At 35.3% G+C, this 21,369-nt stretch overlaps 1 protein-coding gene across 4 annotated transcripts in view; it reads right to left on the bottom strand.

Moving 5' to 3' along the window:
- The window catches only part of Lrba (LPS responsive beige-like anchor protein), a 752,085-nt gene that overhangs the window by 71,008 nt on the left and 659,708 nt on the right, over positions 1-21,369 (bottom strand). For all 4 annotated transcript variants that reach the window (XM_004638688.2, XM_023723655.1, XM_023723657.1 and 1 more), the window contains one exon: positions 2,143-2,310. In XM_004638688.2, the coding sequence (XP_004638745.1) occupies positions 2,143-2,310 (168 nt within the window). The remainder of the gene's footprint in view (positions 1-2,142; positions 2,311-21,369) is intronic.

Below are 21,369 nucleotides of genomic sequence, written 5' to 3' on the forward strand. Positions count from 1 at the left end.
ACTAGAAAATTATCTGGTTAAGGTTTAATTTTCTGATAATTATGGGAAGGAAAAGGAAGCCAAAGAAATTTAAAGTAAAAGTTTAAAATAGTCTTTAACAAATGATGATCATGAAAAAAAAAATACAAAAATCTTAGGTGGTACAGAAGCCCCTCACGAAGTGAAGCACAGAAGCACCACATTATCCAGCAATTCTACTACTGGGCACATGCGCACAAAGTTGAAAAGTGAAGACTTGGGTAAATATGTGCACACTGGCATTTCCATAATCACAACAGCCAAAAGGTTAGAGCAAACTACAATATTCACTGATGGCTGAATGGCGAAATAACATGTAGCATACACATATAATGCAATATTATTCAGCCCCTAGAAGGAAGAATATTCTGACAGATGCTACAACATGGATGAATTTTAGAAACATACTAAGTAAACCTCACACCAAAGGACAAATAATGAAGGATCTCACTTATATGAGACACCTTGATTAACAAATTCATAGAGATCAGGGACTCTGAGGAGGAAGAAATACAGAGTTAGTGTTTAATGCACAGGGTTTTGATTTGAGAAGATAAAATATGTCCAGAGACTGTGGTGGTGAGGCTGCAGACCAATGGGATTCCCCCAAACAACATACACTGGGGACCTTCTGAACTCAGGGCTCTGTGCATGCTAAGAACATGTTTTACCACTAACTACACCCACAACTCTGGGAATATTCTTAATGCTACTGAATGGCAACACTGATAAGTTTTACATTAGGTATATTTATTTGATGACAATAAAAATATTACTTGATATTATAATCCATTTGGCCTAGATTTTACCCATATTTCAATTACATATCTAATATCTAAATGATGCATGTCCATTTCCAAATATCCTACCTAAGAAGTTACTATTTACTGTCCTATTGCACGAGCTTATGTCTCAAAGACTGCAGCACAGTCCTCCAAATCTCTGTTGTTCACTGCCGCTTTTGTTTGCAGACTTTTATCTATCACATAAGCCAGGTGATAATACACTAATTTTTTAAGTATGTTCCTCATAGTTTCATATAATTAGGTCACATGTAGAACTATAAAGGAATGCATCAAATCTGATGAAAAATGATAAACCTTACATGTTACAAATAAAGTATCCAGGGCTGAGGAGATAGCTCAGTGGCATAAACACCTGCCTCGTGAGTTCAAGGTCCTGAGTTTGATCCCTGGTACTCCCCACCAAAAAAAAAAAAAAAAAAAGAGAAAGAAAGAAAGAATAGAAAAGAAGCAAAACAAAAAAGTATCCTTAAAAAATAAACAGCTTTCACTATGATTCAAATACCCTAGTTTTATACATAGTTCTGTTCTAAAACTTGTATTAGATTAGAAAAACTAAAAAAGAGTAGCATTTTCTATATTCACCAACATTGTGTTCTGAGTGTCTTATCTTAGAAATTAAATGACAAAAACCAAGGCTCATTAACATCTAAAAAGTTTGATGTCACAGGACAGCTTCAGACTCTGGGTCCACTATTAGCTTCTATGTAGTTACACATGTATTTTTATATTACATATAAATATTTTATTTATAAATGAGATATTTATACTTAAATCATATTTTAAGTGAATAAATTATTATTTTCTTAATATTTTGGATCATCTGAGTGGCCCCAGGAATCATAAAAGTTGTAAATATGGGAGCCAGCAAGATAGCTCAGTGCACTAAAGCACCTGCTTGGGCAAGCTTAGGCAAGTGCAGGTACCTCAGTTTAATCCCTGCCCCGGGGCAGGTTGAGCCTGCCAGAGCCCGGGCATAGTGGCCTAAGCCTATAATCCCAGCACTGGGGAGGCTGAAAGCAGGAGGATCACCAGGAGTCTGAGCTGCGCAGTGAGACCCTGGAACAACCAAATACATGAAAAAAGAAAGAAGAAATTGTAACTATAACTTATGGAACCTTAAGGGGTTGAAAATGGTGACACTCTTATTTTCTATTGAGTCCAACATGTTTTTAAGGGCAGCTCTGGGTTCAAGTCTCTTCAAGTCACTAACGGGTCATCTAGCTCAAGTCACTGACCCATGTGTTTTCAGTGTCTTCAGCAGTGAACTGAAAGGAGGAGGGGAAAGGTGGCACAGTTCCTGTCTCAGTCATAAACTTACCTCTCTCAACACAGGATCAGTTATTGAGTTCAGGCTGACCGCGCCCTCATAAGTCAGGTAATAGAACACGTTGAGGGCTCGCACGGCTTCTGGCCCTTGCTGTTTATAGCCAAAAATGAGGTCGATCCACTGGTGAAGCTGGCAGGAAACAAATTCACTCTCCAGAGCCTGAAACAGTAGAGACCACACCATGGTGTTTAATTCTGTTGTTACAAGACAGAGAGCTCTTCAGGACAAATAGTAGCATTAAACACTAAACTTTCTGTAATAAATTAACAAAACAACGCTGAAAAGCCAGGAGGTGGCTGGCAGGCGGCACTTCCAGTCTCAGCCGCCTGGAGGCCAGTTACACAAATGAGACTTGCAGGCCAACCAGGCCAACAAAGGAAGTTGCTTCAACTGGAAACAAAACCCAGGACAGTGCTGTAGCTCAGAGGCAGAACATGCATGCAGTCTGAAGAAGGTCCTGGGTTCAATTCCCAGCACCATAAACACATAAAACTTGCTATCTTATTTTCTGCCAGAATCTGTTTTCCGTATATAAGAAAAAACTTCTGGGCATTTCTCAAGCTGTATTATAGTAATTGCTGACACTTTAGCATAGGAGAGCCAGAATGGGACCTATCTTGGTGACATCTGAGAATCATGCTTTGACAGGTGCTCAATTTATGATTCAAAGAAAGGCCAAATAGTGCAAAGTAAACTTTAGGAACGCAACTATGAAAAACCTTAAAAATTTACTGTTCACTTGAAATACTTGTAATTTTTAAAATTAAAATATTTTGTAGCCTATTATTACTGTTCAAAGTATTTAGATACCATTTTGATTTTTTATCTTACAAATTAGATTTTGTAGGGGACATTTATAATTATAATTACTGGTTTATTATTCTAGGTGTTAATATCAAACCAAACCAAATATTTTATGCTATTGACACAACAGTGCTCAAAAAATAATGACTGAGCACAATCAGCGTTCAGCTGAAATGCAGGGCACGAGCCTCACTCTATTCGTACTATTTCCACCGAGCTACACTTGCCCAAAGCACAGCAGGTACCAACAGATGCTTGCTGCATGCAGTAGTTTAGGCTTTAGAAAACTAAAAAGTTTAAACAACTGGAGACTTAACTTTTTAAGAAAGTATTAATCTTCATTTTATCTAACATTATCAAGATTATTCCAGCATAAACTGTTAGCGTTATCAACTAGTTTATCAATAAATGATGCTATAAAAATCAAGGAGTTATCAAAGTATAGTAAATTATAGCTGGGAATATATGTATTAAGTATGTCTGATACCTTATTGAAATTCTTATTTTTAGAGTCCAAAGTATGATTATGATATGTTTTTGTTATAGCTTTCTGCTATGTAATAAATATTAGAAGGACAGGTCTACAGGTTTTAAAATAAAATTGACCAACGTCTTATTTGGAGGGAAAGGGATTTAACCGAGGGCCTTACCCGTGCTACGCACACACTCTACCACTGAGCTACACCTGCAGCTCCAAACAGACTTGCTTCTATAGGAACAACCAAGAAGGTATGAACCATCTAGTGACAAAAGATATGCCTGTTGTTCTCAGGTATACTCTTGTGTGAACATACGCTATGTTAATATGTTATTATAGGTATCTATGAGTAAAGGAAATGTTTATAGTAAAATACAATTTGTACATCCCATTTAATAATATTTCACATGGTTTCACAGTATTGTAAAATATAAAATATGATTCTGTAAATAAATCTCTAGACACTGAACAATTGTCACATTCCAAAGTATACGTGGAATGAAATATCCCTAAAAAACACAAAATTTATTACATTTGTCAATTTAGTAAAGAGATAAAATGGCACAAAACTACGTTATATTTTACTTCAGATAAGAAAAGGGTCACTTTAAGTAAATTTACATTTAAGTAAACAAACAAAAAACCCTAAGTAAATTCATAGTTTAAGTACACAGATTTAAAACAAATCTAAAAATCCAGGAACTACCCGTGCAAATTGCACACAAAAATGATACGTTTGTTTCATTAACTTAGGCCTTGGGTAAGGATGGGAGGGAGTGGGGGACATGTTTAAGTGACACATAAAAACAGCAATTGTCTTAATTTGTGTGCGGTGCACTCCACACAAAAGCCCTAAATATGTTCAAATTAGAGCAAGCTGCTTGATTGTCACTGCAGTCTCATGTCACATTAATGCATGACAAACATTAAACCATACACTTAAATGGCAATTTATATCATTTAAATGTTTACTGCCAGACTAGCTCATCACTCATTTAAATGTGACTTTCTGACAGCTAATTTCAGTTAATTTTCTCCAATTCACTTAATTAGAACTTTCAATCAGGGAGGGACTTACACGTATCTTACAGCTTATATCCTTTTTGGTTGTTCAAAAATCAGAGTTAATAAACTGCTGATAAAGCTCTACTATCATAGAATCACACTTAGTATCTCTGGTGGTGTGAGAAAGAGTCACCATATGACGCAAACTCACAGTATGTGTTCTTTGGAAGAACTTACATTTATTTATGTAAATAATACTCTCACCAGTAGTTTAAATAAAAAACATTTAGTTCATATACGCACACTATTGAAACAATAAAAAAACCTTCATCCAAGCTAATTAAAAATTAATGATTTCAAAATTGTTTAATAAGATAAAACAGTCAGGAGTCTCCTGAGTGTCTGTGCTTTGTGATTTGAGACTATAAAATTCTAGAAGGCTCAGCAAATGACAAAGTACAAATGAATTTTCTCAATATTAAAGCTCTAAAAAGGAGGGCAATTTTATTTTATGTGTCATCAAACAAAGAACTGAGTTTCCTAATGGTTGATTACTTCTTTATGCACATTCCAAATGGGGAGGCTGGTTAGATTTAAATGCTTAACGCTTTCCATCTTGACACCACTTGAGAATTTTAAGCAAACATTCTGAAAGGAACGTCACTACGCACTCGTGTAATGACACAGTTGTTCCACCCTCCACACATGCTGTTGCAGGTCAGTCCTTTGGCATCAACAGGTAATTTTCAGAATTACCTGGCAGATTCTATTCCAGAGAGTGATATGAAATGTGTTTTCTTTTAATTTTTAGAAAAGTAAAGAAAAAATTTCATTAGAAGACTTGAAAGCGTTCCTTAAAATTTACTAAAGCTTTGAAAAGATACCCAAAAGAGTAACTGTGACAGCTTTAAAAAAATTCCCCGTTTTGAAATAATTTCTATCCCAAGGAAGCTTGGGATTTTAACATGCCTTTCATGTCACTGAATGACAGTTGCCCAACCAAAAGCAACTGGATATATATATCCATCCATCCATCCTTCACAAACCTTGAGGGACGAAGAAAGGACAGGTGGGAGGAAATTAAGGAAAAGAAAATACAGGGGGAGCTACCCGCTCGGAACCCCCTCCTGTCCCTCTCTTGGACAGGAGCTTTCTTTCTCTCAATAAATATATTCTGCTCATTAAAAAAAAAAGAAAATACAAAAAGGAAAGTGTGTATTAAAAAGTGGAATATCCCAGGATTGTATTTTTGAGACTCAGAAACAACAAATCACAAAAGCCTCTATTAACATTCTTTAAGATTCCTTTTCAGAGACTGATTTTTAAAAAATATTTTTCATATAAAATTCTTACTTGGATCCACATTTGCACACATACACACTCCCTCACACTCAGACAACAGAAACATGCTAAGCATGTGGAATGCTAAGCATCTGAGATTTTTCAGAGCCTTTAGGACAGACAGTCCTCATTAAGCCTGGAGTTAAATACGGCTTGCAGCGAGGGGATAGTAACATTCTTCCCATGCTGCGCTCAAGCCCGACCAATCAATTGTTAGTACTCCCCTAGCAGGCTAGGCACACCATTTACATCCAATGTGTGCTCTGAGAAAAATTTATACAAAAGAAAATCCACTAAAATGTCCAACACAATACAATAATATTCAACTCATATGAGTTATTATAAAATAAATCAATGACTAATGTCTTATTGTTAAGGATCAAATAAGACTATGAAAAGACTATCATACTGAAGCCTCACAAAAATTGTCAATCCAATCCAGGGGGGACTCATATTAGTCTTGACAAACTGTCTCGGGGCTGATATCTGTTTTTTTAATGAGACCTATTAGGCTGGGACTAAAACACTTGAAATATGCTAAAAAGTACAGTATACATATGTCAAATACAAACACTTATTAGTAACTTTCATTTGTTTGGTACTCATGTAGAATATTAACAAATTAAAGCTTTAATATTATAAAGATAATAGTAAATTATTCATAAATAATTGGCTTGTATAGCCATGTGTCAGAAATAATTATATATGAAATGTATATGGCAATAAATCTCAATGAAAGAATGCAATCTATGTTTTCCTAAAATTAACCCATTAAAGGATATGAATTATTTATTGATTAAAAATGTTATATAAGATTATTCTTTTTTTCCTAGAGTAGAGGCAAGTAATATGATTAACATACAGAAATATTACAGTTCACTTTTTCCAAATACGATATTCATAAATAAAAATTCTAATATAAAAGGCATTAACTATATATTTGTTTAATGTATTAGAGTATACAAGAGATACTCTAACAAAATCAAATTTTCACTAATGTAAAATTTATATAAAATCATAGAAACCCAATTTCACTTAACCCAAATTATCATATAATTTTTACCACATGACAAAGAGCTGTATTTATATATCATTTATGTTTACCATGTTTATATTTTCCAGATTAAGGCTAACAGTTAATTATCCTTTTGCTAAATGTTATACTACTAAATGTTAAAACATTTGTTATATCCAAATGTTTTACAAAGTAATTAGATAACTGGTGATACCTATGATGCATTTTTTATAAAAATAAGCTACAGAGATCAAATATGTACAAGCTTTTAAGTACAGAAATGATCATAATAACAGAAGAACGCGGACATCGGCAGCCCCTGCACTGATCCGCGTTTCCGCAGAACAATGCACCACTGACACACCTCCCATGTGGTTCTAGAGTGTGCGGTGCCCCCATATCTGCAGGTTGCAAAGCCAGAAATAGCAACTACTAATTAAAATTCCCGAATTGATAAACTTTGCTATAGTACAGTAATTATATATTTGCTAAAAGAATGAAAAGCTAGCTTTGTGAATTTTAAATTTTGCTTATAATGAAGAATCTTAATTCATCTGGTTATACATAGTGATATAATTTAAAGGAATTAGTGACTGGCTTAGCAAGAAGATAATGTACAAAATTGTAAACTTGAAATTTTAAGTATTTTTCATTTGAAATAGATGTAATACTGTTCTTTCTACATACGTGTGCTGCACACACATATGCACACACATAGATTTAAAATGGTCTGGCCTGTTATGTTTGCATGTGCTGGATTTCAAACACTAGTGGTAATGTTTCCTTAACATTGATATATGACCTTTGTAATTTACATTGAAGAAAGCTGTTTTTTTCAGCCTAATTAGAACTGTTTCAAATTTTCCTCCTAAATATATGATATAAAGTCCTTTCAACTTTTTTATTCTAAAGTTTCTTTCCATGTCAACTTTGTTCCAATCAAAATATGCTTTGAATTAAATGATTTTGATTGAATATGTGGATCACATTTCACTTCTAAGATTTAAAGTCCAAAAAGGAAAAGTTTAGCCTGTTCAAACAAAGCAAGAGCAGCCACTTTGCAGAAAGCTATTCACATTTAAGAAGACTGACAAATTGTTTGTGTGCACCATTAGGTCTCCTTTCTGCAATAGTTGCCAGATTTCCTGTCCCCTAAACAGATACATTAACTCCCTAAGTGCTGGCTCCAAATCTGTGGTGAATCTGAGTAACTTTATTAGTAAATATTAAAATTACCTATAGTTTTCTTCTTTGAATAACTCTAAAGAGAGTACAGATGTACCAAAACTAAGGTCATACAAAATTAAACATTTTTTCATTTCAGACAGGTATAAATTTGGAGTGTAAATGTGCTTTCAAATGAGATCTGCTAGAAATGACAAATCCACATCAATCCTTATTTGTCTAAAAATGCAACTATTTAATCAGCTTAAGAAATTACTTTTACAGGTGAGATACAATAGTCAAAACCAGTAAAATATTTAATGACTAATATAATCACAATGATTACAAATATATCACAATACTTCAGAGCTCAGACATTTACCTTACCATAATAAGTTTTATACTACTTACATAGAAAATGTCAACTTTGGAACCTTTAAAATAATGTCAAGTTATGACCTTTATGATCAGTAAATCATGGAGACCCAAAGGGGTGAAAAGAGGATCTAAGATTTACAGAAAAAAAAAAAAAACCCAAAAAACTGTGGCATGCTACAAAGAATTATATCTGACAATTTTTTAAAAAGTGACATTTGGTGAACAACCCAATGAAGAGCCTCCTGAAAGCAGATAGAGAAATCACTGAGAAGAGTTCTATGCTTCTAAACTGCCCTTGAACTGTTGAGCAGATGAGAGATTTTGAAGCAGAAAGCACACAGCTCATTTCTACATGGATATCATTACTAAAGAAAAGCGTGAGTTAGTATCCCATCTTGATATAACCATCAAGCACTCATGCATCTTTTGGCAGGAGAATCATTTTGTCTACGACTGTTATTGCATAGTTTTAAATGGACTAGTCAACCAGCTGTTATATATTTTACACACTGAAGGCCATGTTTCCTTTGAAATTCATAGTTTTAATCTCAACTGAAGTCTGTATTGCTGTGTGCCAAGATCAAAAGGATTAGGCAAACTTGTACAATTACCCTCTTTTTCAGAGAGATGATTTTTTTTAGTGTTTAAAATACTCCTGTATGCTGACATTTTACCCAACTATTTTCTTTAGAACTATAGAACATTAAAACATTTAATTAACATTTCAACCTTAGGTCACTCGTAATCTAAAATCTACAAATTCATAATATACAAATATGTTAAACTAAGTATAGTATAACCCACAGAGGGATATAGAGCTTTTTAAAATAATATGTTAAGTTTGGTAAGAATGGATGGGAAACAATCCTATCAATTTATTTCTTTCATTTACTTGCATTTTGTGTGCCTTTGTTTAGAAAACAACTCAGAGAACTCCCAACAATGTATATACAGCAAGACAAATTTAACAAAAGAGAAGTTAGGTAATGCCAAAATAAAGAAAATAAAAAAATGTCACATAAAAATAATTTCATGAAATTCCTTCAATTTGTTAGATGTTAGTCACGTATTTTGGTACTAATCTGTCTAGCAGGCAACATAAAGAAAGAAGCATGAACAATTGCAAGAGTCTAAAGTGACCATAATGTAAAAATAAACCAGATGGCCTAAAAATCACATTATTTCTATTCCTAAGATAAGAAATTCCTCCCTTGGCAATATGATGGAATCCAGGTATGTGACTTGCAGAGGGACTTACTTAATCCAGGGATAGATGTAAAGTATAGACAAATGGAGAGACTACGTACTCTTCAGGCAATCCTGAATAAACATTACTTCTCTTAGGCAGGCGTTGAATGCTACATTCTAGATATGCTTCATAGCAAGAACCTGGAATGAGGCTGTTTTATTTTATCAGTGAAATGCAGAACCATACGCTTCAACAACAGGTACACTGAGTCACATGACTAATAATCTCTTAAAAATGTGAGGAGCATAAGTTCAAGGACGTAAGTCTGTACGAGAGGCAGGCCTGCCTTTACTTGTAAGGAGAAGTAGCCTACATTAAGAAAGGTCCAAGATTCTCCTCACAAAGTAATTTGGGGTAAGCTTTCCCACAGAGATAAATAAATGCCTCCAAATTCCAAACACAATGACCTAATATTTATACACATTAAAATGCTTAAAACATACATGTTCAACTCTAAGAAATTAGGAAAGTATCTCTGGAAAATTAATTCTAAAGCTTCTACATTGCTGTTATGCTCTCTGTAGTATACATTAAAATATTATCTACAATTCTCAATTATCTCCTTGGGTATAGAAAAATGAACACATTTCTTAACAACTATCAAAAACGTAATAATGTAATACATGAGCTCCTGAGGTTTTCAGAGTCAGTCACAAAAGGAAGGAAAATAAAATTTAAAAATTTGAGAGCCCTCCCCACTTGCTTATCCACAGAGATCTGATAAATACTAGCTGTCTCTTGCCTTTGAAGATGGCCAGACAAGAATCCCTACTTATTGCCAGATGTAGTTTAATCCTACAGGGACTCCAGACAAAAACAAGGAGCTGTCTGAGTGGCACTGAAGTTTCCCTGGACTGACTGCCGTAAACTTACACTGGCAAATCAAAATCCTTGGCAAAACAGAGCAATTATGTTGTTACTCCCAAGAAGAAGAAGAAGAAGAAGAAAGGCTTAAGTAAAGAAATGCAAAAGGTGCTGAATATGTTGGAGCATTCATAAATTGAGCCCAATACACACTGCATCTGCACTCATCTTACGCACGCAGTTGTGCACACGCACATTACGTAGGACTCAGCATGCTGTTCATTTTGCAGCTTTTGGGTAATTCCAGCAGCTCTCTCACCCGCTCATTCAAAAAACCATCCTGAAGGCTGAGAAGGTTCCTATTGTATGCTGGACTCTAAGATACAGGGCCCTTTGGAGGGAGGGAAGAAAGAGCACTTGCAGGCCAGGATGACTCCGATGCGCTAGGCAAGAGGAAGCGAGAGCCTTGTGAAGACAGCAGCACGAGGAATACAGAGCAGGAGGGGATTTCAGACAGATTTAAGGTACAAGTTATTATTTATGCCAATATAACTGCACATTGAAGGAAGGACAGAAAGAAAGGAAACGCAGGATGGCACTTGGGTTCCAAACTTGCACTTGAACTGCACAGGAGTAGAAATGATTGAGAATTTAAATGGTACAAGATCAGTCGAGTTTTGAACTTAATGTAAATATTTTCAACTTACTTTATTTCTTGGCATGCCAGCGATAAACCTGGACCTTGAGCATGTTAAGTAAGCACTTCGCTACTGAGCTACCCTGTACCTGTTCTCTTAACAGACTTAAAATTAATCCAAAAACTTTGCCTTGGATCTAAGGCTGACATTATAACATAAGTTTGTAGATTGCTTGAGTATTAAAATATAACTAAAATATATTCATGCTCACAAGAAAAATATTCTTGCTAACAAAATGACCATTAAGACTACACCAGTGTTGTCAAATGAAACACACTGGAAATGTACATATGCCCTGCATGTGATATAAAATTTTCTAGTAGGCATTTTAAAATGAAAAAACAGGTAAATCAACTTAAATAAATTTATTCAATCATATTGAAATATTTGGGGCCAGGGAGATAGCTCAGCAGTCTAAGCACCTGCCTGGCAAGTGCAAGGACGAAGGTTCAATCCCCACTACCACATGCAGTGCCAACCACTGAAACCTGGTGTGGCGGGACATGCCTGTAATCCCAGGACTGGGGAGGGTGAGTGAGACAGGAGGATCACTATGAATCCAAGCTGTATGGTGAGACCCTGTATCAAATATATAAATAAATAAAAGATTTTTTAAAAATAAATAAATAACAATATTTAAACATGTAGTCAACATAAATATTATGATTATGATTCTGTTAAATCGTAGAAGTCTAGTATGCATCTTTATTCTTACACTGTACAATACATCTTAATGTAGGCAAGCCACAATTCAGATGATCAATAGCCACACATAACTAGCAGTTATAAATTACAGTGGTGCTTTATTCAGTTCCAGGCACTGAATCTGCACCCAGATTTTGATATTAAAATACAAGAATTATTATTTTACTTTAAAAATATAACTTCTGCTGAAAACCAAGATAAATCTTACAAAACACAAAATACCTCCTAGACTAAAATGACCTTCGATGCAGTTTTGAAGAGATCATCACAATTCTCAGCACCATGAGGAATGGCACAGCCTTAGTTGTCAATATGATAGCAGAATTCTGCTATTTTTTTTTTTTTTCCAGTACCGAGGATTGAACTCAGGACCCCTGTGCTTGCCAGGCGGGCACTTATTCTACTGAGCTATCTCCCCAGCCCTGAAATTCTAACACCCCAAAGGATGAAACAGACATAATGTCCACAATGTATGTGTTCCAACCATTTACAGAGCTCTGAAGAAATGTGGCAGCATTTAAAAGATGGTACTATGATCACATTTTTTAAACAATAGAAATTAAAGGGCTAAATATACTAACTCTAATGTTACTAACATCTTCTGTGGATACACCACCCTTAAAAATCCCTAGCTAGAATTCTCACACATTGGCTACTCAGTCCTGTTGGTTAAGTACTTTAAGAACAAACATATAAATACAGGCTGTAACTCAGCATCGGGGACATAATCTCTGCCAGAAATCAGGTGCATGCAATCTGTAGACAGTGTGATGTATTCATAAATCTCAAAAAACATATCTTACTTTAGGAGATGAACTGTCTCCCTCTAAAAACTTCTCGACATCTGTAACATCAATTTTCTAAATTGTAATAAACGGTAGATTTGATTCTTTTGTATTAGCTATAAAATAGTGGCTACAGTCAATTATTTTATGCACTTGTGAACATATACACAAGATCAAAAATATAACCTTCATGAAAGAATTAACTACAGTTATTTGTTCCCTACCTCCCCTCTACTTTTTTGCACATTCTACACCCCACTATAGGCGCACCACTGATAATGTTCTTGCGAGATTGGTGCTTGAATCCAGGGGGTGCTTATCTTTCCTCACTTCACATCCTTGCATTAGGGAGTTTCCACTCAGAAAGAACGTCTTCTAGCCTGGAGCCCTCTCTCCGCTCTCTCCTACGTCCAGTTCTCTTTCTCGGTGTGAGTGGAGGGTCTTTCTCCTCCGCGTCCTCTTAAACAGCTGTTCTCCTCATGCTGCAGTAGCAGGCCCTCAGTTTCTGACCTAACCTGGTAAGTTGAGCCAGACTTCAGCTCTCTCTACTGACAACTATTACTTGCTCCATTGCTTCAAATCCCAACTAATAGCTGCTCAATAAACTTTCTTTTGGTGCACAGTAGGTAATTCAAACTAAATGTATCAAATTCGAGAGGTCAATTTTTCTCCTCTTACATTTATTTCCTTTCCTGCTTTTCTGGCTACAGACTTAGTCCTTTACTCAGTCAGCAAAGTGAAAAAGGTAACAGTCATCTCCTTTTCTCTCCTACCCATCAAATCAAACAGTGAGCCTCAAATCAAACAGCTTCCAAATTCTTTTTCTTCCACTGTGATTATCTTTGGTTCCATGCTTCATTATTTCTTGGCTCAGTGAGTCCATAGTATTCAATCTGTTCTCTTTCTCCACAAATTCTCCTCAGATCCTCTTCCATATTTGTTTCCACCTTAAACTTAAGTCCCAGTTTCCCTGAAACTTCTCAGTGACTCCTTCCCTTAACCCAGTAATTTTCAACCTCAACATATACCAAAATCACCCAAAAAATCTGCTAAAACACAAATTCATGGGCTCTGTCCTCACAAAATATCTGCTTCAATAGATCAGAGACAGAGCCCAAGAATTTGCCTTATGACAAGATCACAGGCAATACTGAGGCTTGTTAAGATTTGGACCAAGAATGTCTCATATGCAAGGCTTTTGGGAGGTAATGAAATCATGGGGACACTGTAGCAGACTCGAGGGTAGGAGGCCAAGCCTGGTCCAAAGAGATGGGGTGCCAGGGCATGACTCAGTCAGGATCTCCCTGATTCTTCCCTTTACTTTCTGCTTCTGGCCTGCCATAACCTGAGCATCTTTCCCTCCCTCAGGCCCTTCCATCTTGCCATTCTGTATTGGAGAGAGCTACCAAAGACTACAGTCACCCATGAGCACAATTAAACCTCTCCTCCTTTAAGGTGTACACATCAGGTATCATGTCTCAGTGACAAGAAAGTGACTTAAATCTGCTGTTTCAGGAACCACTTCTCCAGAGGAAAAAAGTGTGTATTATTCTCAGGGCATTCACAATTATAAACTCTCCCATCTGGGTCAGGTCTAGCCGGTCCACTGAACTACAACTTCAGTCTCACTGTTCTTCATGTCTACAACACCCTTTTCTCATCATCTTGCTCTCTTCCTGACAAACACCAACTCATTCTTTATTCTTTTCTCTGTTGGGGAATGAAGCGAGAGCCTCCTCTACACTAAGCATCTGATACACCACAGAGCAACAACATGCCAGTACCTTCTTTTTCTCCTATAACCAAAATCAAATGTAGGCTCCTGCATTAGGTCTTCCTCAACTTCCCAAGCAGCAGAATGAAGTGTTTCTCTTGCACTCCTCTCTTTTTCTCTCTCTATATATTTAAATGCTTTCATAGTAGCTTCTCTTTTATAGCATATGACAGAAATATTGTACTTATTATTTATTACATGTTATCACATGTTATATCATTATTCACCTAGTTTTATTGTCTGTCTCCCTTACGAAACAATAAATTCCCAAAGGCAGGTACAATACTAGATACTTTCTTATTATTGTATGACTTGTAGATAGTTGGCATTCACAAAATTATTTCTTGAATGAATAAATGAATATATCACTTAATCTATTCCTCTAATTAGTTACCTTTATGTCTGTCTGCTCTTCATAATGACAGTCCCAAAGGGTATGTGTCATATTCTTCCAATTTTGTGAATATACACCTAATTATCCAGTAGGCCCTTACTAAATGCCTATTGAATGAATGAGTGGAGCTTAAGAAATTCTTCTGATTTAGCCCAACATATCTCTGCTGAGAGATCATGATCATAAAACACTGTATAAGATTCATGAAATTGACAGAAATGTTACAAAGTTGATACAGTGCTTGGATGGTGGAATTACAGAAAAAAGGGTAAGAATTTCTGTTTCTGTGATTAGCAGCCACTACAAATAAGCTGTCTATAGTCTGTTGACCATACAACCATCTTTTTCATGATTACATGGAAAAGAGAAAATTAAGTGAGTATTAAAGTATCATCTTTCAAGATTTTACTTTCAGTCGTGTCCAGAAAGTGCCTACAGATGACACCAATAATACATTTGACAAGGCTCTAGAAAGACAGCACCTTATGTGAAAAAAACAGTGATTGCTTTGGGGGCAATTCAATGATCAATTAAACAAGAACACAATGCAGTAAGAATAACAGTACAATTTGATATTTAGTAAAGATGTCTAAGTTGAGTTTTATGCTAAATGTTTAACATGGCTTATTTTATTCAATTACCACAATCCTATAAGCTAAACACTACATTTTTAAAAGCTGTTTTACAAATGAAGTTCAGAATGCTTAAACTGTCTGATACCACACTGCTAGTAAATGTCACAGTTGCAATGTGAACCGATCTCTGACTCCTAAAGCCATGCTACTAACAATTACACACTCTTCTGAATACTCTGGATGCAGAACGGTATTGCAGAGGCTACATTTTGAAAAGTTCTAAAAATACAGTACCATTTCATAATCATTCATAATTGGTTTCATGTATGTATCATTTAGACATACTAGTCATAAGTATTGCTGAGTGCACTTTCATCAACTGGGCCACATAAACACGGAACTTCTATTTACATGTTTTCCTGTTCCTTCAGCTAGTTTTCACATTGACACCTCTTTTTAAAAAGAACACTTTTACCCTGCATTACACTTTACTTTCCATCTTTACTAGTACATGAGCCTCTAGAAGGTATTGATTACTGTCTTATCCTTGGAAGCAGGCACAGAGTAGACATTCAATAAACACTTACTGACTTGAATTTATATTCTAAAAAGAAAGAAACATTCTAAGCCTTTCCCCCCTCATTAGCTACATATTAAGGGATTTAAAAAATAATAGTTTAACAAAATCGGTTTTCAAATTAAGACAGCAAATTTCAATGTATTTGCTAGATGTTAAGTTCAAAGATTCCCGATAAAAATGCTTTACACAACAAGAATCTGTTTGAAAGAAGAGCATTAAAAGTGTTCATTCTGCTAATTTTTAAACATCCACTGACATTAACAATTTATAAAAATGTTGTTTCATACATTTACATTTCACATTTTGTTTTGACACATGAACTATATAATTTCCTTAAGTCAAACTACGGTCCAGAAAAATGTATCTCATTTCCTACTTAAATAACCATTTTCATTTAACTTTCCACATGGTTATTTTTTAAATTTTTTAAAAATATTTTAGATACTCTTTCATGTAATAACACTGTTCCATCAACTCAGGACACTGATCACATGTTTTTATTATTTAGAAGATACAATACAAATAGTTATTCTTGTGATTCTAGTATCTCTTTAATGTGTTATTTAATAAAAGCTTTTGAATTAAAATACTGTAACTGGTTAAAAAAACTATATCAAAAACTACATAAAATAAATATGAGATTTTTGAAGCTTTTCAGACAATACTTATGACATGTAGGGCAACACAGAGAGTATTGCAGCATCAGAGTTATATTACTACTGTTACTATGTTAGGAGAACTGGATCAAGGACAAAAACATATGCTTTCTGAGGCTACCATTTTCCGTCCTTTGTTATTCAAAACTATAACTTTTTTTGTAGGCTGTGTGCTGAGGCAGTTAGATTGAACTCACAGTATACAACTATAAGGTCAGAATCTACCAAATACATTAGCAGCAGCTTAAGCATTTAAATTTCTCTTAAATACGTAGGTGAAGAGACAAACAGCATGGCAAGAGTTAATTGAAACATTCCTGTTTCAGAAGGACTGCACTGAGGAGTGGGGGCTGGGAGGCGATGGGAGGGGGAGCTAGGCTGGGAGATGCAGAGTTAATCAGGGAGCAAATCCAAAGCCAGGCATGGATAGGCCTCACTAATGAGCCTCAAGTACCCTGCAGTGGTTTTCAAACTTAACTGGCTTCAAACGATGCCACCCCATGACAGAATGCAGCTAGCCATAAGAGGAGGGTGATTAGAATAAATGACTGGAGTAATTAACTCTGATGTGAAACCACCTGATTGGAAAAGAGAAGCCAAGAGCTATTTAGCTGATGGTCCTCCAGTAGAAAAGGAAGCTTTCCCTTTCTCTTGTGTGGGTGTTCAGTCAGAACTCCACTCTTTCAAGTAGGTATTTGGTAGCACTAATGAAAAGCAGCTTTCATTCAAGGGCCTCTCAAGGGCCTTCCCATTCATTTTGAAAGGGAAGAAAATAAAAGCTTCAAAGTAGAACTAATTTACTTTACTCCCTACCTCTTAGTGAATTTTGCATTAGGAAAGTGTGCATTCATATTTGAGCTAGCAAATCTACCACCAAATAATGTCATCAAATACTAAAAAATGTATTTATGGGTCAACCAAATATTCAAAGAAATAAACATTTTTAAATTTTCCTATGTAATAGGAAAGGAAACTTTTACATAGAAAACTTGAAATTTATAGTAATTAATTATTGATCAGTAACAATACTCCCTTTATAAAATATTACTGGAATCATTTTTCCTATAGCAAACACTCTAGAGTAAGGGAGAAAATGATTAGTTTATTTTTGAAGAGGAAGCAAAGCATAACGCTGAGGTAAGGAAGGAAAGAACATATATGTGTATGTTAAAAAGACAGCTTTCTAATTGTACAAATACAGCAAAAACAAAAAATCCACACACTCTTAGGCCTCCTTTATTTTATAAAGGGAGGAATTACAAAGACTTGGGGGCATTAGTACCTGCTGTTTTACAAGGACTTGCCAATTCACTGGCCCAATGTTGTTCTGTACCTGCTGAGTTAATGTTCCTCAGCACATCCCGCCCCCAAACAGGTTCACAAGCTGCCCAGTGACTACTCTGGTATAGTAGCACATGGAACTTACAGAATGTTTATGCCTAAACTTGGATTTATTTGACAGCTTTACACCTTTGGGCATGATATAATTAAATGTTTTGACAGCCAAACAAAAACTGTATAAATTTAAAAGCTATTAGGAGCTCGGCATCTAGAATCAAGATGAAGTAATTTACTTATACCAGATCCACTTTTGGCAAGTACATTCCAACAGAAAGCACAAAGAGCGTATTTGTGTATACCAATGTCAGCTCATTTCTTCATATTCTTTTTTGAAGAACAGTCTCATAAGTACTGATAATGAATTTAACATAAAAAACTTATGCATATCAACATGTTTAAGATGACCAGTACAACTCTTAGATTCTATATTTGGGTATTTTCTGTAACTTTAGAAATGGCAACATTACAAAGCACAGATTAAGAAACAGTATATTTTTAAACACCACCAAGTACTATTTTGAAAAGGTTAAAGCAACACAAAGATGGTGAGTGTTTTTTCAAACTCAGAAAGTTAATCCTCATCCTCCCTCCCAAGATGCCACATTTCAGGTTTTCATAGCATTGTGTGGTGCTGTGGTCCTCTGAGATTACAAATTCCTACTTCTTATGGAAAAGAGGAGTCGTAAGAACCCTAAATTCACAGTCGACTTTCAGAGAAATCTAAAGCTTATTAATTTGAGCTCTAGACAAAGTCCCCATCATCAAAGAATAGATATTAGACACAAAGAATAAATATTGGTATCCACCAAAATCACAAAAAAACCCTACAGTGTAAAACAAGTTTGTTCATTACACCATCACGACTTTAAACTGAAAGGCTGACTCACATTACTATATGGGATCACATTATCACTGCACAGTGTGTACAGGGTACTGGCTTATAGCCTAACAGAAAGTTTCACTTAAATAATATCTAGGTCAGAATCATAACTGAAGTGTTTGGGTTCTATCACTATATCAAGACACTGGAAATTCACTTTTCATTATGTAGCAATCTTAAGAGATACTACTATATCCTCACTAAGGTAACAATGATCAGTTGTTTATTTAAGAAAACAAATCACTGAGATGTTTGAAAACCAGTCCACTTTTCAAGTGATGTTTATATTTTACTTAATCATCCTTCCTGGAAAGACAGCTCTTAAGGGAAAAAATACTAAGAACCAAATCCTGTTTAACTTACACATGCTGATGTCAAGTAATTTAGCAAAACATATTCTAAAAAGAGCTTCTTGTGTACACAGCTAAAAACATTACTGCATTATCTAATTGTTCTCTTCCTTTTACTCATGTTAACAGGACAGATATCTTTGAGTACCATATTTGGTTTCCCTGGCACACAGCCTGAAGAGATTCAACTTCCTGAGTGTTCAAATGTCTGATGGTATGTAGACTGTGGGAAGAAAGACCTGGAACTAAGAAACTGAGTTGCAGTCCAGTTAATATTTTAATAAATGAATCTTGAGTAACATTATTTAAACCCTAGTTAAAAGCTTCCTAGACATGCGTGTTTGATAACAGTAAATTTCAGACCAAATGTAGGTATTACTGGATATAAAATAGTAATACCATTAAAATACTACATATTTAAATGGTCCTATTAAGATATATTATCACATCTTTTTATTATTGCATTGTTTCTCCCCTGCATGGACACCATATTCTCGAAAACATTTTCAAATAAATTCAACAAAACTTTAGCATGTATCTGCTAGACCCTCTGATTACAAAGATAAGCAGCAATGCTAGCAGGATATATTTTTAGCTAAAGGTACAGGAAAAGGAATTTAAGTCACACTGCCTTTACACAGGTAAAGGTACTAGGTTCCAAATGTTTAGAAACTGTTGTGGCAGCTGTAGGGTTTCAATGACCTTTGGCTGAGATCCACTGAACATACATGAACAAACCATGCCTATTCAAATATACTAATTTTGTAGTGTATTTTATTTTATGTACTGCTAAAAAACAAAGCTGCAACATAATTATAACAAAATGTTGTCTTATGTAGAATTTTAATTTTACACCAATGGAAAGGGCTTTCAGATTTTTTAGATATGTTTTAAGTACGATACACATGGAAGAAGGAAAATATACATGACAGAAATTGACTATTAGGGAAATATTTTAAGAGCCCAACTCTTCTGAGATGCTCCCCTATAGAAAGTGTGGATGTCTGGTTTGTTTCTTTTCCATAAAATACTGTTCTCCACGCCTTTAAGAGAATTAGTAAGGCAGCAACTTACAAAAGAATTCTCTAATATTATTTCAAGAATTTTCTTTAAAGTTCTACACTACAAATTTCTTTTTTTTGCAGAACCAGTGATTGAACTCAGGTCCTTATCTCCCTGGCCCCTACACTACAAATTTCAATGCTAACGTTTTCTTGATTTTTTTGACAGCCTTATGACCTTAGTGCTTCCTTCCTAACTATTCTATTTCTAGCTCCGGGTTAATTACCTTAATTCTTTCACAATGACAATGCTGTCATTGTCACTGTCATTTTAATTGTCATGTCAATTAAAATTTACCAAAATACAATAAATATATGTTTGTTGCTGGGCTGTAAATAGCTTGATAGTAGAACACTTTCATACCATGTGTGAAGCTCTGGATTTGATCTCCAGCATAGAAAAATTGTATTTATTGACTATAGGTAATAATTATGTAACATATATATGTCACAAAGATAGGATTCTGAAAGTTTTCACCATAAATAAAACATACTCTAGGAGATGGTAACATCACATAATGTATGCATATATGTGATACCCTATTACAATTTTTCAGACAGCTAAAAACAACTTTTAAAATGATGTTAAGATTCTCCAGTATGGTGGCTTAAAGTGTCTCAGAGAATACCTTAGCCTGTACCACCACTGATACCCTTTTTGTACTGTCCAAGGTCCTAACAAGAAACAGGATTCGGTTAGATGGCAAGTAAAGATAATTTAATGAAAGTTCTACTCACAAAATACATGATTTTGAGGAACCAGCAGGTGTGGAATAATGCAAAGGCATTACAACCCATAGGCCTCAAGGCTACAATGAAGGAACCGGCGGTATTAGAGCCTGTTGAATGCTGCAGATAGATTTAGCTGTCCTGTAGCTGTAAATGGCCTATACTTCTAAATAAAGGAAGAAGCAGGGACAAGAAACAAACAAGAACTTTCCTCTTCTGCTTCCCATCCCCTGACTGTCACAGTAACCAATCCTCAAGGACAGAAGAGAGGACTGAAGAGAGTGGGAACAACGGTGTGGCAGGACGGAGCCAGCAAGAAGTGTGAAGATAACAAACATTTTAAAGTATACAGTCCTGCCCAGGACTAGGTATTTCAGGATACTCTGAGGCATATTCTAAACTACACAATTCATCTTGAAATTCTTTTTAGCACTATGTACTCATATATATAT

The sequence above is a fragment of the Octodon degus genome, unplaced genomic scaffold (assembly GCF_000260255.1).
Source record: "Octodon degus isolate 3935 unplaced genomic scaffold, OctDeg1.0 scaffold00101, whole genome shotgun sequence".
Lineage (NCBI taxonomy): Eukaryota > Metazoa > Chordata > Mammalia > Rodentia > Octodontidae > Octodon > Octodon degus.